The sequence below is a fragment of the Natator depressus genome, chromosome 6 (assembly GCF_965152275.1).
Source record: "Natator depressus isolate rNatDep1 chromosome 6, rNatDep2.hap1, whole genome shotgun sequence".
Taxonomy (NCBI): Eukaryota; Metazoa; Chordata; order Testudines; family Cheloniidae; genus Natator; species Natator depressus.
The window spans coordinates 16,542,160-16,569,922 of record NC_134239.1 but is presented as its reverse complement, the minus strand read 5'-3'; the positions used below and the strand labels follow the sequence as shown (position 1 = coordinate 16,569,922).

At 54.6% G+C, this 27,763-nt stretch overlaps 1 protein-coding gene across 5 annotated transcripts in view; it reads left to right on the top strand.

Annotated features, from left to right (window-relative positions):
* The window catches only part of SYT7 (synaptotagmin 7), a 166,080-nt gene that overhangs the window by 122,871 nt on the left and 15,446 nt on the right, over positions 1–27,763 (top strand). For all 5 annotated transcript variants that reach the window (XM_074954645.1, XM_074954646.1, XM_074954644.1 and 2 more), the window contains 3 exons: positions 1,487–1,622; positions 25,556–25,826; positions 26,936–27,105. In XM_074954645.1, coding sequence (XP_074810746.1) covers positions 1,487–1,622; positions 25,556–25,826; positions 26,936–27,105 — 577 coding nt within the window. The remainder of the gene's footprint in view (positions 1–1,486; positions 1,623–25,555; positions 25,827–26,935; positions 27,106–27,763) is intronic.

The following is a 27,763-nucleotide window of genomic DNA, read 5'->3' as shown; positions in this document are numbered from 1 at the left end:
ATGGGGGAACCAGTGAAGGCCTCTCCTTAGTGTCTTAACGGGATAGGTTCATCCCTGCTAGGGTATCAGGGGTGGATCTGGCTTCCTGGATGTCTGGGGAAGATGTCCGGGCTGACCCAGCCCTGCTCCCTGTGCTATATGGTTCTACCCAGCTCACAAATAGGGACAAGAAAGGCCAGTGAACCCACATCTCCTGGGAAGGAGGAACAAGCCTCCAACTTGTGTCCTTTGTCCAGCTTCTAGGGGCAGAAAGAGGGAGAGCTGGGAATGGGGCCGGCCAGCAGGAGGGGAAAGGTGGGGGAGATATTGGCAATCTAGCATCTTTACAGAGAGGTTCCTGCAGTCAGCACCTACTGAGATCAGACCTTTCCCAGGCATGGGCAGGGGAGGCATGGACAGGTACTGAGCAAGGCCTGTCTGATGTGGGAGACCCTTCAGTCACTCTCCTAGTGGGGTGGTGAGTCCTGGCCATGCTGCTGCAGCTCCCATGGCAGGGTGCTGAGCAAAGGAGGCATAGCCAGGCAGCTTCCCCCAGCACTGTAAATGAGAGCCGCTAACACACCAGGAACTGCAATGGGATGTCACATGGGGGACATGGGGCTGCCAGGGCCTGGCTGCTGGGTTACAGGCCTTAGTGGGGCTGTCAGGATTTGACTGGTGGGTTACAGGCCATAGTGGGGCTGCCAGGGCCTGGCTACTGGGTTACAGGCCATAGTGGGGCTACCAGGACTGGGCTGCCATGGAGTCACAGCTGCAGCGCGGTTGCCATGTTGCTGACCTGCCCGCCCTGGGGGAGTCTGTCCCATCGCACTTGGCCCGCAGAGCTGACGTCCCGTAGCACCTGGCACTCGGGTTCCCCCAGGTGCTGTGCATGTGTCGGGCCTGGCAGACAACTCATCTGTCAGGAGAAAGCAAACAAAGGCAGCTGCCTCTCTGTGAGAGGGAGCGTGTGTGTTCACAGAGGTTAATGGGCCTGAGAGGCAGGGGAGGGTGTCAGTGGAAAGAAGCAGAAGCAATAGCTCAGGCTCTGCCTCCCTCCCCCATCTCTCCCAGTACAAGACAGGAGAGCCTGCAGTGCCAGTGGGTGATGCCCAGGCCCCCACTGAAGGGGGGGAATTACTGGAGGCTGGGGAGACATGAGGGCCTCCATCTATAGGGCCAGAGCAAGATGGAGGCCAGGACAAAGGGGATCAGCACCAGGCTGAGGGCAATAGTGAACAAGATGGACGGGTGCCCATGTGAGGGGCATGCCTGGATCCATGGTTATGAGTCCAATGGGTGGGAGGTCGGAAGTGAACTCTCTTATGGCCAGGTGGGTGAGGAATCACCGAGGGGTGTGAGGGATACACAGGGATGTCTCAGGGGATCTTGGCATTAGGATACAGCCGTGATGGAGAGCAGCTGGGGCTGCATTGGCACGGCCTGACCCACGGCTCAGACATGGCACCCTGCCCCCTTCTCTTACATACTGCTCCTCTCTCCCAAGGTTGCCGTCTGGAGGCAAGATGGTGAACACAGCCCCTATGCCTGGGCAGACCCAGCATGACGAGTCTGACCGCAAAACGGAGCCTCGCTCGTCCGTCTCGGACCTGGTGAACTCCCTGACCAGTGAGATGCTAATGGTGAGTGCAGGCCAGAACCCCTGTGCCTCTCACTTGGAGATACCCTGATCCTGTCTGAACTGCCCCATGCCCAATACTCCTGCTCCACTTCCTATAGTGCCCCCTGCTGGGAGAAGCTGGGACTGGAATAGCTGGGAGCTCACCCACAGCCAGCGCTGCTACCCCATTTCTGCAGCCTAGCTACATCTCCACTCAAAACCAATCACTGTGGGTCCAGTGTGCCCTTGGCTGCAGGGCTCAGTGGGTGACACTGCAAAGAGCGCTCTGGGAACTTTAAGGCTCAGGGTTTGTTGTTGCCAGGTTGTTCTAGATCCATGTCTCAGGGGCTGTTGCCAAGACACTGAAGGCTACCAAACCCTGCAGGGGTGATAGGCAGGTTGTTCTAGGCTCCTGCTTTGTTCTGAGCTGTTCTCAAAGTGTTCTAGACTTGCACTCTCTTTGGGGGCAAAGAGCAGGTTGTTCCAGATTCCTGCTTCATTCCGGGATCATGGAAATAGTCCAGACTTGTATTTTTTGGTGGGTGATGGGCAGATTCTTCTCAGCTCATGCTTCATCCAAGGGTCATTGCTGAGAAGTTCTAGGCTCCCAGTTCCTTTGGGGGTGACGGGTAGGTCGTTCCAGGCTCACACTTGGTTGGGGGACCTCCACTGGGATGTGCCAAGCTGCCGTTCCCTTCTGGGCTGGTGCTGGGCCACAGCTAAGAGGGGGTTCAGGCCAGCCTTTGTTCCCCAACCCTGTGTATCCATTTCCCTGGAGTCAGCCCTGACAAGCCCTGCATTCAGGGAGCAGGCAGCACGGAGCCTGTCACTGGGCACCTCTGCCCAGCCACACGCCCAGTGGTGGCAGGGGCGCCTGCGACAGGGTTGGCCAGGCTCATTCATCTCACGGATAGCTCTCTGTTCCTTTACGAGGGCTGAGCAAACCCCAAATGGGGCCAGAGGCACCCCCTTGTCACAGAGTTGGGCAGTGTGTTGGATCAGTAACTGTGAAGCTCTCGCTCTGCTCTTTGCTGACGGGAGGCCGGGATGCAGCTAAAGTGGCTGAGTGTGTTCTGGCACCTGCCCAGCGCAGATGAAATGAGTAAGAAAACCCTTGCCAGAGCTCTGTGCTGAATCCTTAAGGAGGCAGGACGGGAAAGAGAGAGCCACCAAGCCCGGGGTTCCCAAGCATCTCAGGGAGGCCAGGGGGAGCGCTGAACTAGAGCAGGCAGGAAGGGCAGAGGGTGTCCAGCCAAGAGGGGGAGGCACCATTCTGGATGGAGGATGATATATCTATTTATTGGGGCAGCAGTTGCTTTAGGGAGGGGTTTTATTTGCAGTCGCTATTGATGGAGCTAATGACATGCCGAGAATACTCAGTGTCAGGATTGCCCTTCCCATGCATTCAAAAATCACGAGACTGAGCCTATGCATTCAAAGATCATCCCCCCAGATCATGAGATTCGCTAAAGAAATCACAAGATTTCAAAAATACTGTATTTGGGGTTCTTTTCATTTCTTATTTGGCTTTGGAGTATTCAGGGGTCACGTTTTCAATCTTTCTGTGCCGCCAGGAGGGCAGGAAACTTGCTTTGTTTTTTAAATGATAGATGAGAGTCTCATAGAAGCCCCTAATTCCAGGAACTGGGGCTTTGAGAAATATGCCAAGAAACTCGCTAAAGTTTGCAACCTTGAGATTGGAGGAGTCGCAAGCAACCCATGCGGACAGAGAAGTGAGACAAAGGGGCTGACCTTAGACATGCAGGCACAAAATAATGCCTCTTGGGAAGAGACCAACTGTTTGTGGGGGGAAGAATCTGGAGCAGGGATTTTCAGTGGGGAAGTTCCCTCTAAGCTGCGCAGCCAGGTGGTCACCCAGCAGGCTATCAAGTGCAGCGCACTTCAGGTGTCCCTCCCCTCACTGCCTCACTGCTCCTGACCTCTGCCTTGGAGCCCCTAAACAGCTGCTGCCAGGAGCCTCTTGATTGCTGTGCAGAATGGGGCGAGGGAAGGGGGCACTGATGTCAGGGTGTCACCCTCCCCCCACCACTGTACCCCGTCTCCACAGAGCGGGTGGGACACGACAGGGCTCCAGAGGGAGCTTGCTGGCAGCTGTTGCTGTGTTTGAACACGCAGCCTTCAGGCTGTTGAGTGCTGATCTACTTAAAGGGCAGCGGACTTAAAGGGGCAGCGTGTATCTCTCTTTGTCACACACACTGTGTGTTTCTCTGTCACACACACACACACACACACACACACACAGTGTCTCTGTCACAAATACACACTGTGTCTCTGTCTCTCTCTCATAGAATCATAGAATATCAGGGTTGGAAGGGACCTCAGGAGGTCATCTAATCCAACCCCCTGCTCAAAGCAGGACCAATCCCCAACTAAATCATCCCAGCCAGGGCTTTGTCAAGCCTGACCTTAAAAACTTCTAAGGAAGGAGATTCCACCACCTCCCTAGGTAACCCATTCCAGTGTTTCACCACCCTCCTAGTGAAAAAGTTTTTCCTAATATCCAACCGAAACCTCCCCCACTGCAACTTGAGACCATTATTCCTCGTTCTGTCATCTGCTACCACTGAGAACAGCCTAGATCCATCCTCTCTGGAACCCCCTTTCAGGTAGTTGAAAGCAGCTATCAAATCCCCCCTCATTCTTCTCTTCCACAGACTAAACAATCCCAGTTCCCTCAGCCTCTCCTCATAAGTCATGTGTTCCAGTCCCCTAATCATTTCTGTTGCCCTCCGCTGGACTCTTTCCAATTTTTCCACATCCTTCTTGTAGTGTGGGGCCCAAAACTGGACACAGTACTCCAGATGAGGCCTCACCAATGTCGAATAGAGGGGAACGATCACGTCCCTCGATCTGCTGGCAATGCCCCTACTGATACATCTCAAAATGCCATTGGCCTTCTTGGCAACAACGGCACACTGTTGACTCATATCCAGCTTCTCGTTCACTGTAACCCCTAGGTCCTTTTCTGCCGAACTGCTGCCTAGCCATTCGGTCCCTAGTCTGTAGCGGTGCATGGGATTCTTCCGTCCTAAGTGCAGGACTCTGCACTTGTCCTTGTTGAACCTCATCAGATTTCTTTTGGCCCAATCCTCTAATTTGTCTAGGGCCCTCTGGATCCTATCCCTACCCTCCAGCGTATCTACCTCTCCTCCCAGTTTAGTGTCATCTGCAAACTTGCTGAGGGTGCAATCCACACCATCCTCCAGATCATTAATGAAGATATTGAACAAAACCGGCTCGAGGACCGACCCTTGGGGCACTCCACTTGATACCGGCTGCCAACTAGACATGGAGCCATTGATCACTACCTGTTGAGCCCGACAATCTAGCCAGCTTTCTATCCACCTTATCGTCCATTCATCCAGCCCATACTTCTTTAACTTACTGGCAAGAATACTTTGGGAGACCGTGTCAAAAGCTTTGCTAAAGTTAAGGAACAACACGTCCACTGCTTTCCCCTCATCCACAGAGCCAGTTATCTCATCATAGAAGGCAATTAGATTAGTCAGGCATGACTTGCCCTTGGTGAATCCATGCTGACTGTTCCTGATCACTTTCCTCTCCTCTAAGTGCTTCAGAATTGATTCCTTGAGGACATGCTTCATGATTTTTCCAGGGACTGAGGTGAGGCTGACTGGCCTGTAGTTCCCAGGATCCTCCTTCTTCCCTTTTTTAAAGATGGGCACTACATTAGCCTTTTTCCAGTCGTCCGGGACCTCCCCTGATAGCCATGAGTTTTCAAAGATAATGGCCAATGGCTCTGCAATCACATCCGCCAACTCCTTTAGCACTCTTGGATGCAGCGCATCCGGCCCCATGGATTTGTGCTCGTCCAGCTTTTCTAAATAGTCCCGAACCACTTCTTTCTTCACAGAGGGCTGGTCACCTCCTCCCCATGCTGTGCTGCCCAGTGCAGCAGTCTGGGAGCTCACCTTGTTCGTGAAGACAGAGGCAAAAAAAGCATTGAGTACATTAGCTTTTTCCACATCCTCTGTCACTAGGTTGCCTCCCTCATTCAGTAAGGGGCCCACACTTTCCTTGACTTTCTTCTTGTTGCTAACATACCTGTAGAAACCCTTCTTGTTACTCTTAACATCTCTTGCTAGCTGCAACTCCAGGTGTGATTTGGCCTTCCTGATTTCACTCCTGCATGCCCGAGCAATATTTTTATACTCTTCCCTGGTCATTTGTCCAATCTTCCACTTCTTGTAAGCTTCTTTTTTGTGTTTAAGATCAGCAAGGATTTCACTGTGAAGCCAAGCTGGTCGCCTGCCATATTTACTGTTCTTTCTACACATCGGGATGGTTTGTCCCTATAACCTCAGTAAGGATTCTTGAAAATACAGCCAGCTCTCCTGGACTCCTTTCCCCCTCATGTTATTCTCCCAGGGAATCCTCCCATCAGTTCCCTGAGGGAGTCAAAGTCTGCTTTTCTGAAGTCCACGGTCCGTATTCTGCTGCTCTCCTTTCTTCCCTGTGTCAGGATCCTGAATTCGACCATCTCATGGTCACTGCCTCCCAGGTTCCCATCCACTTTTGCTTCCCCTACTAATTCTTCCCGGTTTGTGAGCAGCAGGTCAAGAAGAGCTCTGCCCCTAGTTGGTTCCTCCAGCACTTGCACCAGGAAATTGTCCCCTACACTTTCCAAAAACTTCCTGGATTGTCTGTGCACCGCTGTATTGCTCTCCCAGCAGATAACAGGGTGATTGAAGTCTCCAATGAGAACCAGGTCTTTCGATCTAGTAACTTCCATTAGTTGCCGGAAGAAAGCCTCATCCACCTCATCCCCCTGGTCCAGTGGTCTATAGCAGACTCCCAGCACGACATCACCCTTGTTGCTCACACTTCTAAACTTAATCCAGAGACTCTCAGGTTTTTCTGCAGTTTCATACCAGAGCTCTGAGCAGTCATACTGCTCTCTTACATACAGTGCCACTCCCCCACCTTTTCTGCCCTGCCTGTCCTTCCTGAACAGTTTATATCCATCCATGACAGTATTCCAGTCATGTGAGTTATCACACCAAGTATCTGTTATTCCAATCACATCATAATTCCTTGACTGTGCCAGGACTTCCAGTTCTCCCTGCTTGTTTCCCAGGCTTCTTGCATTTGTGTATAGGCACTTGAGATAACTTGCTGTTTGTCCTGCTTTCTTAGTATGAGGCAGGAGCCCTCCCCTTTCGCGTTCTCCTGCTCGTGCTTCCTCCCGGTATCCCACGTCCCCACTTACCTCAGGGCTTTGGTCTCCTTCCCCCGGTGAACCTAGTTTAAAGCCCTCCTCACTAGGTTAGCCAGCCTGCTTGCGAAGATGCTCTTCCCTCTCTTCGTTAGGTGGAGCCCGTCACTGCCTAGCACTCCTCCTTCTTGGAACACCATCCCATGGTCAAAGAATCCAAAGCCTTCTCTCCGACACCACCTGCGTAGCCATTCGTTGACTTCCACGATTCGACGGTCTCTACCCAGGCCTTTTCCTTCTACGGGGAGGATGGACGAAAACACCACTTGTGCCTCAAACTCCTTTATCCTTCTTCCCAGAGCCACGTAGTCTGCAGTGATCCGCTCAAGGTCATTCTTGGCAGTATCATTGGTGCCCACGTGGAGAAGCCGGAAGGGGTAGCGATCCGAGGGCTTGATGAGTCTCGGCAGTCTCTCCATCACATCGTGAATCCTAGCTCCTGGCAAGCAGCAGACTTCTTGATTTTCCCGGTCGGGGCGGCAGATAGATGACTCAGTCCCCCTGAGAAGAGAGTCCTCGACCACCACCACCCGCCTCCTTCCCTTCGGAGCGGTGGTTGTAGAACCCCCATCCCTAGGACAGTGCATCTCATGCCTTCCAATCGGCGGAGTCCCCTTCTGTTCCCTTCCCTCAGATGTATCATCTAGTCCACTCTCCGCATTAGTACCTGTGGAGAGAACATGAAAACGATTGTTTACCTGTATCTGCGCTGCTGGTACATGGACGCTCCCCTTTCTTCTTCTGGAGGTCACATGCTGCCAAATTTCTTCACTGTCCTCTTGTCCCCGCTGCGCAGCCTGCTCTGAATCTTCAGAACATTGTGCCCATAGAAGCATATCCTGACGTCTGTCCAGGAAATCTTCAGTTTCCCTTGTGCAACGCAGGGTCGATACCTGTTGCTCCAGACCTTGAACCTTCTCTTCCAATATGGAGACCAGCTTGCACTTTGTACAGACAAAGTCGCTTCTGTCCTGTGGAAGAAAGACAAACATGGCACATCCGGTGCAGGTCACAACAGCTGAACGCTCCCCATCCAAATTACCTTCCTTCTACGAGCTTCCTCAGGAGTTGTAGAAACTACTCAGAGAAGCCGGCAAGATGTAAGCCTCAGTGGGCTCTCCCCGGGTGAACTCCCAGGCAAACTCCCTCTGTTCGCCGCTCAGCTGGTTCGCAGTTGACTGGTTTTTATAACAGTCAGGCCCACTCAAGGCTCACCTGGAACAAAGCACACACACACACACACACACACACACACACACACACACACACACACACACACACACACACACACACACACACACACACACACACACACACACACACACACACACACACACACACCTCCCAACACATACTTGTATTATTGTTGTTGTAACTTGATACTTCTTTCAAAGTGTACTTTTGACACCTTAGAGACTAACAAATTTATTTGAGCATAAGCTTTTGTGAGCTACACGATGAAGCTTATGCTCAAATAAATTGGTTAGTCTCTAAGGTGCCACAAGTCCTCCTTTTCTTTTTGCGGATACAGACTAACATGGCTGCTACTCTGAAACACTTTCAAAGTGTGTTGTTTTAGTGTTTTGACTGGTCTGTGCATTTCATAATTTTATTTCTCTTTTATGCTTAAATTTAATTCTTTGAGTACTAAGTTCTAAAATGCCTGACCTGTCCTGGCTGGAGTAATTATCCCTATGGTAACTTTTAAAATATATATATTATAGCTAGGTTTTTTGTTTCTACTGGTGGCGCACATCCGCACATTACCTCGCTATGGTGCACATAACAAAATGCATTCCGCACATGGATGGAAAAAATTAGAGGGAACATTGGTGGGGAGCCTGGGGAGTGGCTGGGGATGGGGGGTGAGACAGGACACCTGCTTTAGGAGCTTGCAATGCCAAGTAGATTTCAGGGCATTCACATCACTGAGCCAGCTGTGGGGAGACAGCAGCTAGAACGCTGGGTGCTGCTCAGGGAACCTCCGTCCCGAGGCAGTGCTGAGCGGAGAGGAGCCATGGGGATTGCGGTGCAGGGCGAGAACAGGGCCTGATCCAAAAGCCACTGAAGTCACTCAGAGACTCAATGGACTTTGGATCAAGCCCTAAGGGAGCTCAGGCCAACATTTCTCTATGCTGGCCCCTGATTTTGAGTGCCCAGTTAGAAACCTGGAGACATCTAAAAATCAGTGACCATTTGTGAGAAATGGGGCCTAAATGATATAGCTTGGACACAAGTGGGCTGGAGGAGCGAGGCTCTGAATAGTCCATTGCAGAAGGGAAGGCAGCGTAACCAGAGAAAGGCAGACTTGTGAGTGAGGCGCTGGCCTGGGTCTCCAGAGCTCTGCATTCAGTTCCTAGCTCTGCCAGAGACCTGGGTAACTCACTCAGTCTCTATGGGCCTCAGTTAAACATCTGCAAAACGGGGTGCGGGGTAGTGATCCTTCCTTTGTCTGTTGGGACTAGTTAGACTGTCAACAGTTTTGAGCCGGGACAGGGGGGTATATACAGCACCCGGCATAACGGGGCCCTGATCTCAGCCGGGGCAGGGGCTGTCTCTGGCTGTGTCTGTGCAGCACCCGGCATAACGGGGCCCTGATCTCAGCCGGGGCAGGGGCTGTCTCTGGTTGTGTCTGTGCAGCACCCGGCATAACGGGGCCCTGATCTCAGCCAGGGCAGGGGCTGTCTCTGGTTGTGTCTGTGCAGCACCCGGCATAACGGGGCCCTGATCTCAGCCGGGGCAGGGTCTGTCTCTGGCTGTGTCTGTGCAGCACCCGGCATAACAGGGCCCTGATCTCAGCCGGGGCAGGGTCTGTCTCTGGTTGTCTCTGTGCAGAACTGGCATAATGGGGCCCTGATCTCAGCCGGGGCAGGGGCCGTCTCTGGCTGTGTCTGTGCAGCACCCGGCATAACGGGGCCCTGATCTCAGCCGGGGCAGGGTCTGTCTCTGGTTGTGTCTGTGCAGCACCCAGCATAACGGGGCCCTGATCTCAGCTGGAGCAGGGTCTGTCTCTGGCTGTGTCTGTGCAGCACCCGGCATAACAGGGCCCTGATCTCAGCCGGGGCAGGGGCTGTCTCTGGTTGTCTCTGTGCAGAACTGGCATAACGGGGCCCTGATCTCAGCCATGGTTCAGTGGGGCTTTTCTGCCTTTGTTTAAGAGAGGAAAGGGTCAGAGAGAGGGGTCCACGCTGCCCTGCTCAGGAGGGAATTTGCACACAGCTTGCTCTTTCCCCGTGTGACCTTGGGCCGAGTGACCCTCTTGCTGGGGGCTAAAGAGAGATGGGCTCAAACCCAAGACCTGCCCTTGGGGGTGATCCTCACTGGGCCCTGATTCTGCACCATTCAAGCCCATGGGAGCTTGGCCACGGGCATCAGTGGGCTCAGGATCAGGGCTGTAGTGATGGCACCAGCCCAGCAGGGCAGAGACGTTACCCCCACCGCACCCCCGGTGCCATCCCAAACTCACAAACTGTCTTGTCTCACGGCAAGATCCGGAGCTAGAAGAATGGCCTCTGCTTCTCCTCATGGACATTGTGGCATCATGTGGCGCCCCCTTGTGGCACATCTGGGAAGAGCGGTGTCAGTGACAAGCAGCTGCTCCCTAAACTGGGGCGCCGGGCAGAGATAAGAGCGGCGAGCCAGAAAGCAATCCTCATGCCCCTCCGCACTGCAGCATGAGAGTGAGACGCGCCCCGGAGGCTGGGACCACCCATCCAGGGGATACGGGATGAGCATGCCTCTGCAGAGAGAGGGAAGGACAGACTGGCTGCTCCCCACCCCTAGGTGCATGGCCAGGGCTTGGGAGCCCAAGCTCCTTGGCCCAGGCAATCAGAACTGCTCCCTCCACTCTGCCGAGGAGACCCCAGCGCCTAGGCCTGGACCAGGCAGTGGGAGAGGAGGAGCTGGGAGCGTCCATCCTCCTGGATCAACGCACCACACCGTGGGGCTGAGACCCTGCTCCTTGCTTAGGTCCCGTGTGCGTGGAGTGAGGCCAGAGCTGCCCAGCTCAGAGCCAGGGGCCAATCCAGCACCCTTGTCTGGGCTACATTTGCCCTTTAAAACATCCCTGCCGAGATGTAAGCAGGTGGGGCACTCTGCTCGACTGGGTCACATAGCTGGGCCCACCATGGGGTATGGCACATTACCACCTACTGCCAGGGGAGAGGCTCCAGCAGGCAGCCAGGGGCCTGGATCCCACCTCCCCCAAGCATGGGAGGGACTAAGGAGGGCGTTTCCCACAGGCCAGTGCCACTGCTGGGGCCCTCAGTCACACAGTTCAGTCCAGCCACCGCTCCCGGGGCTCTGGGACCGGCAGCTCAGCTTCCGTGGCAGGCTTGGGCAGAGGGGGAGGAGCTCAGCTGCAGGGCAGGGAAGAGACCGTGTGGTCGAGGAAATGGATACGCTTCCCCTTAAAGGCTGGGGAGCCTGGGGTGGGGACTGAACCCCGCAGGATGTGGGGGCATTACCTCCACACGCAGCAGAGACATGCAACTGGCCATAGCCCACAGACATACAGCAACGCACACACGCAAAGCCATGCTCTAGCCAGTCATCCATCCCCCTCCACCCGCAGCCAGGCTAATGCATGCGGGGGTGCACATACACCCAGGGCAGGGACATTCACACCCAGAGCCTCCTGGCCTGGACACATACCCACAGGGTCACACGTGTCCTACCTGCCCACCCACATACGCTCTGGCTGCCTACGTACCAGCCTGCCCTGGTGCACCAGTCCTGGGGGAGGCCTCTGGGCCCAGCAAGGAGCCCCTACTTAGTCCCCTAGTGTCTCCCCCTGCAGGAAGTGGCTCACTAATGTTAAACACACTGGTGGGGTCAGAGGCAGGAGCTAATGAACTGCTGGGCCACCGCCAAGCGCACCTGCCCTGTAGGAAGACGCACAGCCAGGCCATGGGCTGCCACCGAGTCACCCAAACCTCACAGGCCATGGCAGGGCCCTGAGTGGCAGCCTGCATCTCCCACCCCCTACCCTGGCCCCACGCTCAGGCCAGCCCCTGCAGCATGGTGCGGGGCAGGGCCCTCTGCCTGGGCACAGAGACACCTTGGACAATGTGTCCTGCTTTAGCAACCGGTGGCCTCTCTCCTCCTGTGCTCCCCATGCCCTGCCCTCCCCTGCCCCCCTCCACTGCACATGCCCTACTCCTCCTGTGCCTCCCTCCACTCCCCTACTTCTCCAGCCCCCTGCCCCTCCCCTACTCCTCCAGCCCTCTGCCCCTCCCCTCCACTCCACTCCCCTACTCCTCCAGCCCCCTGCCCCTCCACACTCTTCTGCCCCTCCCCTCCCCTACTTCTCCAGCCCCCTGCCCCTCCCCACCCTCCTGCCCTCCCCTACTCAGCCAGCCCCCTTCCCCTCCACGCCCTCCTTCCCTCCACCCTGCTCCAGCCCCCCCCACGCCCCTCCTGCCCTCCCCTCCCGCTCCAGCCCCTCCCCTACTCAATTCCACTCCCCTGCTCCTCCAGCCCCCTGCCCCTCCCCTCCACACTCTCCTGCCCTTCCCCTCCCCTACTTCTCCAGCCCCCTGCCCCTCCCCTCCTGCCCCTCTGCTCTCCTCCCCTACTCCTCCAGCCCTCTGCCCCTCCCCTCCACATCCTCCTTCCATCCCCTCCCGCTCCAGCCCCCTCCCCTCCACGCCCCTCCTGCCCCTCCCCTACTCACTTCCACCCCTACTCCTCCAGCCCCCTGCCCCGCCCGTCCCCACTTTTCCAGCCCCCTTCCCTTCCCCTCCCTCCCCTCCCATCTTCCTCCAGCCCCCTTCCCTTCCCCTCCCTCCCCTCCCATCTTCCTCCAGCCCCCTTTCCCTCCCCTCCTGCCCCTCCTCTTCCCTCCCCTACTCCTCCTGCCCCTCCCTTCTACGCCCTCCTGCCCCTCCCTTCCACTCCCCTATTCCTCCAGCCTCCTGCCTCTCCCCTCCCCTCCCCCTCCAGCCCCCCCGCCCCTCCTCCCCTCCCCTACGCTACTCCTCCAGCCCCCTTCCCTTCCACTCCTGCCCCTCCCCTCCCATCTTCCTCTAGCCCCCTTTTCCTCCCCTCCTTCCCCTCCCTTCATTCCCCTACTCCTCTTGCCCTGCTGCCCTTCCCCTACTACCCTCTGCCTCCCGCTCCCTCTCAGGCAGTCTTCTTTCCCGCAGCAGGCAGCTCACTAACCCCTCTGAGTCTCTGACCTTCCAGCCCTGGCTCCTACTCTGCCAGCCCCTCTACCTTCCATTCACTGCTCCCCAACCCAGCCTCTCTGGATGGAGGAGAGAGAATCCCGCTGGGTGGCTGAGCCTGCCAGCCCTGCAACGGGGAGGGAAGCTGCTCTGTACGGGGCTGTAGGATGGTGGCACCCTGCTCTCTCAGCTCCCCAGCACCCTCAGGCTGTTCCTCAGGGGGCCCGGCCCACTCAGCAGCATTGTTTGCCTGAAGCCCACTGCTCAGTGTGGTACGCCTTCCCCCCACCGCCTGGCCAACACAGGGGAGGAGTTTAGCTCTTTAGCTCAAGCTGTGGAGACTCACACCTTGGCTCTGGAGGTCCTCCTATCCGTTCCAGGTCATGAGCAAGACACATAGCACCAACACTTGGTCTTCCAGACCCACAACCAACAGATTCCCATAGACCTAGCAAGAGCCTGATCTGAGCCATCATTGACAAAGGCACTGCTCTGAGGCAGCTCATATGGCTGACACCATACAGGAATAGACAGGGCACTGCTGAGGGGAAGCTCACAGCACTGGAGTCCATGCTGGCATAGACAGAGCACTGCTAAGGGGAAGCTCACAGCACTGGAGTCCATGCTGGCATAGACAAAGAGCTGCTGAGGGGAAGCTCACAGCGCTGGAGTCCATGCTGGCATAGACAAAGAGCTGCTGAGGGGAAGCTCACAGCTCTGGAGTCCATCCTGGCATAGACAGGGCACTGCTGAGGGGAAGCTCACAGCGCTGGAGTCCATGCTGGTATAGACAGGGCACTGCTGAGGGGAAGCTTACAGCTCTGGAGTCCATGCTGGCATAGACAGGGCACTGCTGAGGGGAAGCTCACAGCGCTGGAGTCCATGCTGGCATAGACAGGGCACTGCTGAGGGGAAGCTCACAGCTCTGGAGTCCATGCTGGCATAGACAGGGCACTGCTGAGGGGAAGCTCACAGCGCTGGAGTCCATGCTGGCATAAACAAAGAGCTGCTGAGGGGAAGCTCACAGCGCTGGAGTCCATGCTGGCATAGACAGGGCACTTCTGAGGGGAAGCTCACAGCTCTGGAGTCCATGCTGGCATAAACAGGGCACTGCTGAGCAGAAGCTCACAGCTCTGGAGTCCATGCTAAGATAGCCAGGGCACCGCTGAGGGGAAGCTTTGTAGAAATGAGAGATAAACAAGGCTTTTAGGACCTGGCTGGAATACACCTACCCTGCCCCTCCCTGGACAACACACAGTCATTCCCTGCTTCCACCACTGCCTTTGGGGAGACTCTGCCACACCCTAACCCCTTGCCATTAGGAGACTATCACTGCTCATCAGTGTCACCCCATTGCTCCTACCTAGCCCCCTTTAAACACTCTCCTCCCCCGCTCGAAATTCACATTGCTCAGGTCCCCTAGACAGTTGTATCCCTGCACCCCTGGCAGGGACATGTGCGGGGGAGACGGAATGTAATTACCCCAGCTGGAGCTAACAGTACAGTGCTGTGTCTCATACATGCTCTGTCCTTCCCCAGACACATTACCCAGCTACATAACAGGATTACAGAGAGGGAGACCAGCAGAAGGACAGGAAAACAAAACTGTTTTGCCACTTAACTCCCTGCTTTGTCCCAAGGATGCAGGAGATGAGGGGCCAGATTCTCAGCTGGTCTCCATCGGCGTTGATATGCACTAGCTGAGAATTTGGCTCAATAGCTTTTAAGGGCAGGCTCAGGCTCAGTTCTTCCATATAGGCAGGGCAGCAAAACCCCCCAAGGCAATGCCTGGGTTTCTCCTTCTCCCTAATGCTCCATGTGTGTCCTTCTGCGCTCTCCTCAGCGGTTGGCTTGGGGAAGGGCAGAATGAGAGGCCCTGTGGATTTGTCTCAGGCAGATCAGGGTAGCTGCTGCTGGGACCCCTGAATGAGTCTGTGCTAGATTCCTTACCCTGCACAACTAGCTTCCACGGCTGGTGTGGAACATGAGCTAATGACCTGACACAGTGTCCTCCAAATGACCCCAGGAGGTCCCCAAGCAACCCAGCAAGCTGCCCTCTGAGTGACCCAGGGAGGGACCTACACGATGACCTGACCAGGCGTCCCAAGGGATCTGATGATGTGTCCTCAGAGGTGTATTTTGAGCAACGCTCGAAAAAGCTAGAGCAGTCTCACTGGCTGCCTCCCTGCTCAGCTCCCGCTGGCTCCTGGAAAAGTGTGACGCTCGGGTGGATGGCAAGAAATGGAACACGTCCTGCATTCTTTGCTTCTGAGCAGAGCTGGTCAGGAAAGGGAACTTCGGCTCCATCTGACATCTCAAGATTTCCATTCCTCCCACTTCGGAGTGACAAGTCAGAATTCACCACAGAACGAAGAGTCAAAGACCCTTCATGTGAGACACACGGAAAGAACTTTATGGAAATGTAGTTTCACTGGGACTTCAGTGTTACAATGTACCAGTTGAAATGATGCCATCAAAGTGAAAAGCTTTGATAATCTCCCCTTGTAAATTTCAACATAACAGAACGTTTTGGCTTCACTGGATCAGTGTTTTCCGAGGGAAAGCTTTCCACGGGCCGTGTTTTGACCAGCTCTGCTTCTGAGGGTACGTCTACACTTGGTTGCAGCCCATGTAGCCCTAACCAGGGTAGTGGTGATCTAGCTAGTGTGCGTCCTGGCGCAGTGAAACAGCAGTAGCAAGGGCTTCACCATGGGCCGTACCAGCCTGTCCAGACCCCTGGGTAATTACTCACGGGGCTAGCCCAGGTTGCAACACGGGCTGCTGCAGCTCCGCTGCTCCGGCACCCCGGCTAGCTAGATTAAACCTTGCTCGGGTACGTGTGCTTGAGCTGCAGTCACACTCTGGTTGCAATGCAGGTGTAACCTTGTATCTCTAATGCACTAGTGTGTGGTGGCAGGGAGGGGTGACCAGTGGGTCCCTAATGCACTGGGGGTGGGCAGTGTTCATCCATCCAACAGCTCTCTAAGCACTGGTGTGGAGGGAGGGATGGGGGGTGGGACATCCAGTGGAGGAGATGGTTGGACAGCTTCCTAAGGCAGCATCAGTCTGTGACAAATCTGAACCGACTGGCTCCTCGATAGCTCCTGTGCTGCCCTGAGCCCCTGCTGGAACGCAGTGCCATTGCCCTGCAGGAGCACTGGCCCCGGCCGATGGTACCACAGGAGCCCCAGCAGAGAAGGGGTTGAGATCCAGTCCTAGCAGGTGAGTGTCTGGGGAGGCAGTGTATGCCCCCCTGGACTGACATGACCGAGCGAAACCACAAATGTGGAGCTGAGTCAGACAGACAGTGAGTGGGGCTGTCAAGGGGCGCGTGTCAAATGCTGCATCACAAGGGCCTGGTGGGTGTCAGGAGGTCCCATGTTTGGAGCATGTGGGGACTGTCAGTGGAGCACAGGAGAGACCTGGCCCTTCTGCCCTTCTCTCAACAGTTCTCACACATGAGGAACTCCACTAGCACCAGCCATTATCATCTCCCACCGCCCCATCATTTGCTCTTGAGCCTTTATTTAGGGATGTTGAAGAGCTTCATCCCAGCTGGGTTTGGGGGCCTTTAGGTGTCTCTTCCCAACTCCCTGATAGACAGTACAGCGTGGAAATCCCTCCCCATAGATAGCCGGGTATGTTACTCCTCTCTCTCCCTGCTCAGCCCTCTTCTGTCTCAGGCATTCAGGCCATACGCCCTTGCCATTAGCCGCTGTGTGCGTGAGGGTCCCATCCTCTGCCAGGTCCCAGTACCTCCACTGTGTTGGGTCGAGGAGGCCAAGCTATCCCAGGGCTGCCCACGACGAGACGCAGTCTGGGCCGTCGGATTGGTTCTGGGGAGATGGCTGCAGTGATGTGACAGGCAGGCTGTCAGGAAGGATTTGGCTAATTGGAGCTCCCGACCCTAGGGAAGTGAGTGTGTGGAGCGGAGCCAGGAGATGCCGGTGACAGAGAGAGAGGCTGATCCCCTCTGACAGCTGCCTGGACAACAATGAAGCCACAGGCCCGGGAATCCATAAGATATTATCTAGTTGTCTAAACGTAGTGGGAAGAGTTCCACTCCCCAGTTCCTCTCAGAGGTGTCTCCGCTGACAGAGACAGGATTGCCATAGAGTGCTACAAGCACAGGGGGCTCCAGGTATGGAGACAAAGGGAAGAGCCCAGCTAGGTCCTGGCAAGATGCAGAGGGGATTTCTCCTTCATCGTGGATGTGGGTGTGCCCCTGATTCCATGCTGTGTATCCAGGAGAGTCAGCCAGGAGTGAAAGGCCAGCCCCTAACACCCCTCAATGCCTGGAGGATGAAAGGATTTGTTCTTTGAAATCTGGGAGCCCATGCCTGCGACTAGACATGTATATCCTGTCCCAGGGCCATGCACACACCCACAGAGACATGAGGGCCACATGCAGAGGAGGGACCTCAGCATCAGCACTTGAGGTGACGGGGCCTGGAGTCTCTGTGCGTGGCGATGTGCTGATGAATTAACCAGAGCTGCCCCTGACCCTTGCTTCAGTCAGAGGCATGGCCTGAGATTTTCCTGGTGCCCTGCTCACCGGCAGCTCCTCTACCTCTCGCTGAGGTGGCTAGCTGAGCTGAGAGCTCTGCAGGAAGGAGAGCGGCCTGTCTCGAAGGGGCCTGCAATGCCTGTTTCTGGTGGCAGTGCCCAGGCTGTGCTCCACATTTCCTCTTGCTGACAAGATGCCGGGAAGGTTTCTCCTTGGGCATAGTATGGCACGAACAGCACGCACATCTGCTCAGCTACGTGCCAATGCAGGTCTCCCTCTGCCCAGTCCCCAGGGACTTCCCGGGTAAGCCCTCCGCATCTGCTTTGGGCCAATGGCTCCAGCGTCCTCCAGGCTGCCCTTGTGCTGATGGAGTGGCTTGCAGCTGGTGGCGTCACTACCCATAATGGAGCAGAGGCATGTGCCGCCCTCCTCGTGTGTCTGCATCTCTTCTCTTATTTCTTCCCCCATTCCTCAAGGGGAGCCCCGGCCAGCCCTCCCAACAGTCCCTGGGCTGCAAGCCACAGCACCAAGCCTTCTGCTCTGTCTGAGTGACTCAGGCTCCCAGTGGATCCGGAGAAGCCAGAGGCGGAAAGGGGCTTTCATCATTAATGGAGGAGTGCAGAGCCACCAGCACCCGCAAGGCCTCTCTGTTCAGCCAGGACAGGAATCAGAGCAATCTGGACAGGGCTACTACAGACCAGCTGGCTCATCTACACACACTCCCCCCACCCTCCCCGGTTCATCCCACTAGTGACTTCTCCATCCTGCATCTGCACAGCCATGGCGCCTCCACCTCCTCCCTGGTTGGCCACATGGTTGCTCATACTTCCTAACAGTGAGGCCTATCAGTGGGAGGATCCACGGTCCTGAGTCCAGGCCTTCAGGCTGCGGCCACATCCACAACACCACTCAACAGCTCTACTAGTGACTGGAGAACTAGGAGCCTGAAAGGCATATACTCCATTAAAGGTACCTCCCCCAGGGACCGGATTGGATAAGTTCTGGAGTCCCTGATTGAGCCACGTACACTATTTAAGCCAGAAAGAGACCAAGGAAGTTATCTGTGCAAAAAGGTGGCTCCTGGCTTGCTGCTGCTACAGAGCCTGCCGTCTCCTACCTGCTGTCCCAGCCTCGTCCCCAATTCCATACTCTGACCCTGTCCTGTTCCCAGCTCCTGCCCTTAGCCTCCTTCCAGTCCCTGGACTCCGTTGCCCTGGTTTCTGACTGCTCCGGCTCCAACCATGGGCTATGACTCTTTGGCTTCTGACTCAACACTGGCCTTTGGCTTCAGCTCCTGTTTCCTGTCCCTCCTGGCTTCGATTTTCAGCTCTAACACCTGGCTCCTTCCTTCAGACCTGCCCATTGGCCTCTGGTTCCTGAGCACCATGCTGACCACCAGGCCAGCCTGCCCCATACTGCTCCCAGGGCAGGGGTGGAAGTCTTATCACTGGAGTCGTCTAGAAACCAGCTTGTTCTTTAGAAACTAGTACAAAGCACTGTTAGGTGCCCTGAAGGGAAGCTCCTGCACTGGCCAGAAGGAGATTTAATGGGTCTGTTCCCGTTGTGGTTTCTACCCTACCCAGTAAGAACCTTGCTTCCAACATCTCAGCCTGAACTTCTCCTTCCTTAGTGCCAGGCCGTTGCTCTGAGGCCCACGTAGAAAGCTGTGGGATATTGGATGCAAAATGCGCAAGGCATCTGAGAGATGTGAGGGTTTAAGAACTACCGTCTTCCTCATTTCTTGGGGAGGCTTTGTGGGCTGACCAGGCCTGGCACCATTCAGAGCGCAGCCTGGGCCCCTCGCTTGTGAAATACCTCCCATCAACACCCAAAAGTGCCCTAAACAGTGCCCATTCCTGCCATGAAGCACTAGGATGGGACAGGCTAAGAAATGTCTCAGTCTGCAGCATGATGATGGCAGCGTGAATGGAGGTCACTGGCGTAACTCAAATGGTTCAAATAGTCCTCCCTTCAAACAGTCCCTCATGGCACCGTTGGCCTTGCAACATCTTCCAAAGGCCTCTGCTTTTGGGAACAGTGGGATAGATACCTAGAGGACAGTGTGGGTATGGGGAAAACTGTAACAAGTCTGCAGCATGGACACACTGAACCGACTGGGCTTAAACCTGATCTTTCCTGTGGCTTCAGTTAGAAGCAGCTCTGTGAGTGCAGATTCAGCCAAAGAGAGCTCGGTCTGGAAACTCCATGTTTGCTTTAGTCTGTGTTGGCCTCGGTGAGGACTGGTGCCTTTGGCTAAGTCAGGAGAGGCTGGTGAGATAATAAGTCATTAGATGCACTGTTCACAAGCGTTTTCAGCTGGACTACTGCAGTGTTTCTAAGTGTGAGACCATGGAGAGGGGTCGGGTGGTGGGAGGGCAGCAGAACCGGAGTGTCCGTTAGTGAGGGGTAGGAGACCCAAGCATCTAAAACCCACTTGTACAGCTGGCCAAAATGTTCTGACCAAAAACTTTTCTTGCCAGGGATGCACTGAAAACATGTTTTGCAGGAAAATTTCGTTTTAGTCTAAATTTTTCGACAGGACATTTTGAAACAAAATTAACGTTTTTGTTTCATTTTTAATTGAAATTTTCATTTCATTTTATTTTTTGAGACCTGAAACAGATTGATGATTTTGAAAGATTTCTACATTTATATTGTATTAATACCATTAATGAAACGTGACCTGGTTGAAATAACGTGTTTTGACAAGACTCAAAGGGGATATTTCCAAATATTTCGTTTTGCCGAAAATTCCAAGATTTTGACTCTTTTTTTGTCCCAGTTGGGGGTGAAACCAAATTTCAAAATTTGAGAACTTTCAACGGGATGGAAATTCCATTTTCGGCCCACTCTAATTAGAACCATTCAGGAAACTAACATTAAACCTGTGGTCCCCCAGCTTGAGAGAGCTCGGCCCTTTGTTATATCTGACTGGAGGCCCCCAAACTAGAATTTCTTTTAAATCCTAAATTCTTTTAAATCATTTAAAGAAATTATATGATTTGAGGCCAGGTGCTGAGGGGCAGGAGATTTGTAATTGGAAATTGTTGCCCTTGCCTGGGAGTCAGCAGAGACATGTAGCATTGTAACCGTGCTGTGGATTTGTATCTCCCAAAGCCACTATACCATTCATCAAGGGCTGAGGGAAACTCTGAACACACAGAACGTTTCAGAATGTAAAACTCACTCTGCCAAAAGTCCTTATTAAAGAGTTTCCAGTTCCCAGGCCTTGTGTCAGAGCACTAGTGGCTGAGATTGGGCATAAGGGTTAGCAAATGTTTTGAACTTGAACATAAGAACGGCCATACTGTGTCATACTGATGGCCCATCTAGCCCAGTGTCCTGTCTTCTGAGACTGGTCAGTGTCAGATGCTACAGAGGGAATGAACAGAACAGGGTAATTATCAGGTGATCAATCCCATGTTGTCCAGTCCCAGCATCTGGCAGCCAGAGGCCTAAGGACACACAGGCACCGACTTTCTGAAGTGCCGGGGGGTGGGGTACTCGACCCCCAGCTCTGCCCCAGGCCCCCACTCCACCCCTTCCCCCAAGACTCCATCCCCTCCCCACCTCTTCCCCCCCAGATCTGCCCCCTCCCCCGAGCATGCCACGTCCTTGCTCCTCCCCTCTCCCTCCCAGAGCCTCCTGAATGCTGCGAAACAGCTGACCGCAGCGGGCAGGAGGCACGGGGAAGAAGGGGGAGGTGCTGATCCGCGGAGCCTGCTGGCGGTCAGGAGACACTGAGGGGGTGGGAGGGAGCTGATAGGGGGGCTGCCGGTGGGTGGAGCACCCACAGAGTCGGAGCCTATGTAAGGAAACCCGGACATGGGGTGGTATCCCTGACCATCCTGGCTAATAGCCTTTGATGAACTTATTCTGCATGGATTTATCTAGTTCTTTTTTTTAACTCCCCCGCCATTTCATCCCCTCCCCAAGGCCACGCCCTCGCTCCGCCTCTTCCCACCTTCACTCCACTCCCCTCCCCCGAGGTCCCACCCGCTCGGTGCTCTCTGCTCTCCCTCAAGTGCCTCTACCCAGCCGCCAAACAGCTGATCGGTGGCACTGAAGAACAGCTGTGGCTGGTGGGTGCTGAACACCCACTGGTTTTTTTCCATGGGTGCATGAGCCCCAGAGCACCCATGGAGTCGGCGTCTATGCCCAGGGGGCATCAGAGTTCAGAGACACCCCTCTGTGTTACAGTCCCTCCCCTGCTTCACCCTTGCTTTGCAGGGTAGTGATTAACTGCAGGCCTGGATCAGCTGCAAATTACAATACCCCGTGTACTGGCAAGGCTGCTCTGGTCACGGAATAGAGGGAAGACCCATTCCATGTATGCAGCAACTGCTCACTCCTGCCTGCCCAGACCCCAGCTCTGGGTAACATGCAGAGATGCAAGGAGAGTCGCTCCGCTGCACAGCTCTGTAGTCCAAACCACAATCTGGGCCACTCAGGATCAAAGATGTTCCCAGCCTGTGTCAGCAAAATGTCCTCAGCAAAATAGGTGCGTTTGGTACAGCACATGCCCTGGGTGTGGAGGGACAGGTCGGTGTAAAGGCCGTTTTGTTGACTGTTGACATTTTCAACCTTTCAGATGTATGTTTGGATTTAGATTTTCCTGGCGTTCTAGGGATTTGTTTTGTTTTGTTTAAACCACAACATCCTTTTAAGACCATTTCCTTGGAAAAGATTGATGTGTATTTTCAACCTTAACTCCAACGTAAGGAAGCTTTTCGTCATGGAATATGGAGAGATCTGGGGAGCGATACAGTATCGTGTGAAAGCAGAGTGATGATAATTCCCCCGCACACCACCAGGGGGAAGCCGTGGTGCAACTGAGATAGTCATTATTAATCGCTGATTCGTTATTATGAGCAGTAAAACAGGGAGTACAAAGGGGAGCGTGGGAGTTGGGAGAGTTGGAAGGCCTCCCATCTAAGAGACTGTCACAGGAGCTATGCGTACGTGCCTTAAAGAAATGCAGGGAGCAGAGTGGGATAGGCCTCTGTGCCAGCAACAGAGCAGAGATAATAGAAAGGAAGCTGGGAACGATTGGAGTTTAATAAGAAGCAAGGGCCCTGAGCACAGGAAGAGCACATTTAGATGAGACGCCTGCTGATGCTCTGACAATGGACCGAGGTCGGGGAAAATGCTCGCAAAGAGCCCAGATAAGGCAGGCAGAGCAAGCGGAGGGAGCTGAGCTGCAGTGCAGTGGCCTGTGAGCTCCGTTCCTGCTAGCGATTGGTACTGGAGAAGCAAGGGCATTTTGGAGAGGCCCATGAGAAGCAGGCAGTGCAAATTGCCAGGGCAGGCGAGCCGGGGGCTGAGGCCAAGCAGGGTAAATTGCTGGCTAGCGAGTTGGCGCCACACGTCACTGACAAGAAGCAGAGTAACCAAGTGCTCTGGCGGCTAAATCACAGAGCTTATGAATATGCCACTGCTGCTGGCTGGCAGGTTCAGTCCTTTATCTCAGATGGTATAACTGGCTCTGTGGATGAGGGGAAAGCAGTGGACATGTTATTCCTTGACTTTAGCAAAGCTTTTGACACGGTCTCCCACAGTATTCTTGCCAGCAAGTTAAAGAAGTATGGGCTGGATGAATGGACTATAAGGTGGATAGAAAGCTGGCTAGATTGTCGGGCTCAACAGGTAGGGATCAATGGCTCCATGTCTAGTTGGCAGCCGGTATCAAGCAGAGTGCCCCCAGGGTCGGTCCTCGGGCCGGTTTTGTTCAATATCTTCATTAATGATCTGGAGGATGGTGTGGATTGCACCCTCAGCAAGTTTGCAGATGACACTAAACTGGGAGGAGAGGTAGATACGCTGGAGGGTAGGGATAGGATCCAGAGGGCCCTAGACAAATTGGAGGATTGGGCCAAAAGAAATCTGATGAGGTTCAACAAGGACAAGTGCAGAGTCCTGCACTTAGGACGGAAGAATCCAATGCACTGCTACAGACCAGGGACCAAATGGCTCAGCAGCAGTTCTGCAGAAAAGGACCTAGGGGTTACAGTGGACGAGAAGCTGGATATGAGTCAACAGTGTGCCCTTATTGCCAAGAAGGCCAATGGCATTTTGGGATGTATAAGTAGGGGCATTGCCAGCAGATCGAGGGACGTGATCATTCCCCTCTATTCGACATTGGTGAGGCCTCATCTGGAGTACTGTGTCCAGTTTCGGGCCCCACACTACAAGAAGGATGTGGAAAAATTGGAGAGGGTCCAGCGAAGGGCAACAAAAATGATTAGGGGACTGGAACACATGACTTATGAGGAGAGGCTGAGGGAACTGGGATTGTTTAGTCTGTGGAAGAGAAAATGAGGGGGGATTTGATAGCTGCTTTCAACTACCTGAAAGGGGGTTCCAGAGAGGATGGATCTAGGCTGTTCTCAGTGGTAGCAGATGACAGAACGAGGAATAATGGTCTCAAGTTGCAGTGGAGGAGGTTTCGGTTGGATATTAGGAAAAACGTTTTCACTAAGAGGGTGGTGAAACACTGGAATGCGTTACCTAGGGAGGTGGTGGAATCTCCTTCCTTAGAAGTTTTTAAGGTCAGGCTTGACAAAGCCCTGGCTGGGATGATTTAGTTGGGGATTGGTCCTGCTCTGAGCAGGGGGTTGGACTAGATGACCTCCTGAGGTCCCTTCCAACCCTGATATTCTATGGTAGAAGCCTGTGCTTTTTGCCCAGACAGTCCTGGGTTCAAACCCACTGGCAGCCTGCAGAGACTCATTTGCTGTGTTGATGCAGCACCTGTCCCCAGCAGGCCCTGCCTGCCCACAGCTCTGTGCCAGTTCTTCCCCAGCCTGAGCAGACGCACCTCTGCTGGGTCCCAAGCTGAGAGGGTCAGTTGGGAGGTGACAGCAGGAGAGACAGGCTATGCAGCTAGTTGGCTGTCAGAAGCTCCTTCTCTGTTGCAAGCAGTGTGATGGGGCCTGTGCATAGCGTTTCCTGGGCTCCCGTGCCAGCTGCAGGCTGACCTCACATTCCAGGGGGGGTGGTCTACCAGTCTCCAGGCCCCCCGTCCCAGTAGGCTAGCACACATGCTGGGTGGGTGGCCATCTCAGCCAGCTCTTGTGCCTGAGCCATGCATGGCAGCACTTGCCCTCTCTTAGGCAACGTTGGGATTTTGTCCACTGTTCTTTGAGGACACTGAGCTGGACGCTGGCGTGAAATACTAGCCCAGCTCTGCAGAGCTGTCCAGACACACAGAGGGCTCCAGAAGAAACTCACCTCCCTTTCTGACCATAGACACCTTCTCTACTCCCAGACCAGAACCTGGCCCCACCAAAGCCCAGGACGTTTTGCTGATTATGAGGAAGCAGGTTGATAATCGGCAGAGCCTTGCCTCGGAGAGCTTGACGCTGCATGCTTCGTTCTCACCGACTGCACCTCTCACCCACCCCTTGGCTGGGTCAGCAGCTGATTGAACCTGGTCTAAAAGCATGAGCTTCTAGTGGTTGAGCTACAGGACCAGCTCCACCATTTGGAAACAGCAGCTGCTGCCTAAGAAACCTCTTTATGGGGAACAGCCCCAGAGGTGCACCCAGCCCATGCTGTGTTTCGCGTTACTCACATCACGGCTGCAGATCGGCCCTGGCTATTTAAGCAATATTGTAACATTCCTCAGAGGCAGATGGAAATCAGCCTCATCCACCCAGTAACTGAGCTACCCATCCCACTGCTGTGATCTCCCCTCCCCAGGAGCCTCCAACCCCCCTTCCTCAGTGCAGATTTACACTCTGCCCCGACTAGAGATGCCTCTTGGGTCTGTAGAGTCCCGAGCTACCTGATGGGGAGAAATCAGGCCAGTCTCCTCCTCTGGTCCCATCTTGGGGAAGGAGGGGGAGAGAGGGGGCGGGGCGAAGGGCAGCTATAGGAGGAGGTGCTCAAAGACTGAACATAAATCATAGATAAGCGGGTGAAGTGACAGGTAGATAGACAGATCTCTGGGTTTCTCCCTGGCAATGGTGCTCACCCCATGCTGAGTTCTCCAGGTTGACTCTCCATTCTCTGTCCCCACTCAGCTCTCCCCAGGCTCTGAGGATGACGAGGGACACGACAGCTCCAGCAGGGAGAACCTAGGCCGAATCCAATTCAGCGTCGGCTACAACTTCCAGGAATCCACCCTAACTGTCAAGATCATGAAGGCTCAGGAGCTGCCGGCCAAGGACTTCAGCGGCACCAGTGACCCTTTTGTCAAGATCTACCTGCTGCCTGATAAAAAGAACAAGCTGGAGACCAAAGTGAAGAGGAAGAACTTGAACCCGCACTGGAACGAGACCTTCCTCTTTGAAGGTAGGCGGCAGGAGCCAGCAGACAGGGCGTGAGCCAGGAGTGAGTCCCAGCTCAGCCATTGACCCCCGGCTAACCCTGGGAAGTCACTGCCTCTCCCCTGTGCCTCTGGGCCCTGTCTTTAGCATGGGGTTAGCACTTCGTGCCTCCCAGCGCTCAGATACTGTGGTGACGAGGGCCATATGAACACCTAGAGAGACAGAAAGTGAGTCCAAGTCCCTGTAGGAAGCAGGATTTGCCAGACTGGAGCCCAAAGTCAGCCATCTAGACCAGCAGTGTGCCTGCTCCTGCCAGGCTGATCTCTCCACACGACTGTTCTCTCCACCATGCTGGATCGCACTGTGGCCAGTCAGCACCAGTACACCCTTTCCTACCTCCCCACATTGAGCCACTGGCCTGTCTGGCCAAACGTCCTGCCTCCTGGTCCTTCCAGCATCGGATTCTGTGACCTACCCCCACAGCCACCCCAATGGACAATCAGCTCTGTGATCCCCTCTCGAGCCTCCCTGTACTGAACCACTGGTCACACTAGTCGTATGTCCCACCTTGTGTGCCACATCTCTGGCCTATCTGGTCCACTATCTCCGCTTCTGCTAAACCATATCAGACTGTCCTGCCTCCTGCCCGATCAGACCACACCCTTGGGATCTGACCTCCTGCCGTATCAGATCACACCATTGATCTGGGTCCAACCTCTGGTGAACAGTCAATACCTGATCACTCACAGAAACACCTCCACAGACAGTTGCGATGCACCCAGCCAATTGTGGAAGATGTTTGTGAAGGGTGGGATTCCTTCCTGACCCTGGCAGTGGCCAGCTGGTGTCATGAAGCATGAGGGTTGATTACTCGTAACCACAGATATTAGTAGAGGTCATAAAATTACTGAAAAGTGTGTGTCCCTCCAACCAGTGCCCCTTCTCCACTGACTGTTTGATCCCAGCAACATGCACCAGCCAGAACTGGCTAGAGAGATGCATGCCAGGGATGGTCTCTTTTGCATGAATGCCACCTGGGTTTAAGTAGGTGTATGGATCTGGAATGGCTCTGCCAGACTTGGCCGTGTTGCCACGTTCCTGGGTAGCCACCTCCCGCTCTGGTCTCCTTGGCAGGTTTCCCATATGAGAAGGTGGTGCAGCGGGTGCTGTATCTCCAGGTTCTGGACTATGACCGCTTCAGTCGCAATGACCCCATCGGAGAGGTGTCCATTCCACTCAACAAGTTGGACCTGACCCAGATGCAGACATTCTGGAAGGAGCTGAAACCCTGCAGCGATGGGAGCGTAAGGCCTTTGCTTTGTGTTCAGAGAGAGGCTTAGCCAGTGTGTAATGCCCTGGCTTAGTGTACGTGGCTATTAGCTGGCCTCAGTGACTATAATAGCCTAGTGCTCCCAGAGGACATCCTGGAGCTGCCACAGCAAGGGTCCCAGAGAGGACATCCCCGAACCCCCACCACTGTGAGATACCCTGAGGGATCTACCACTATCCCAGCAACACTCCTGGAGGCTGGGATGAGAGCCATGTCTCCGGCCTGTGCTATGCTGGAGGTCAGACACAATGAGCAGAGTGGTTCCTTCTGGCCTTAAAATCTATGAATCAGTGATGGACCCATGAATCTGGTACCGGTAAAAAGGGGAAGTATTGACAGCCCTGGGGACTGCATCTTCTCTTTATTCAGAATCCGAAGGGCTACGGGTCTTACACCCTGTCAGCTGAGAAGGGGTTTAAGGCCTTGTGCATCCTGTAGGAGACACTCTACTAGCAGAAAACAGTTCTCGGCCGTGGTTTAGAGCCAGCTGCAAACACGTGGGCTGGCACCAGCTGTGGGATACTTTCACGGATCCATGTGGATGTGAATTTGTTTCCAATAACGGTGCTAGCTGAAGCCATGCTACAGATTCCTTCCCAGCCCTAGACAGCCAGCTTCTTCGTATGTGGTGG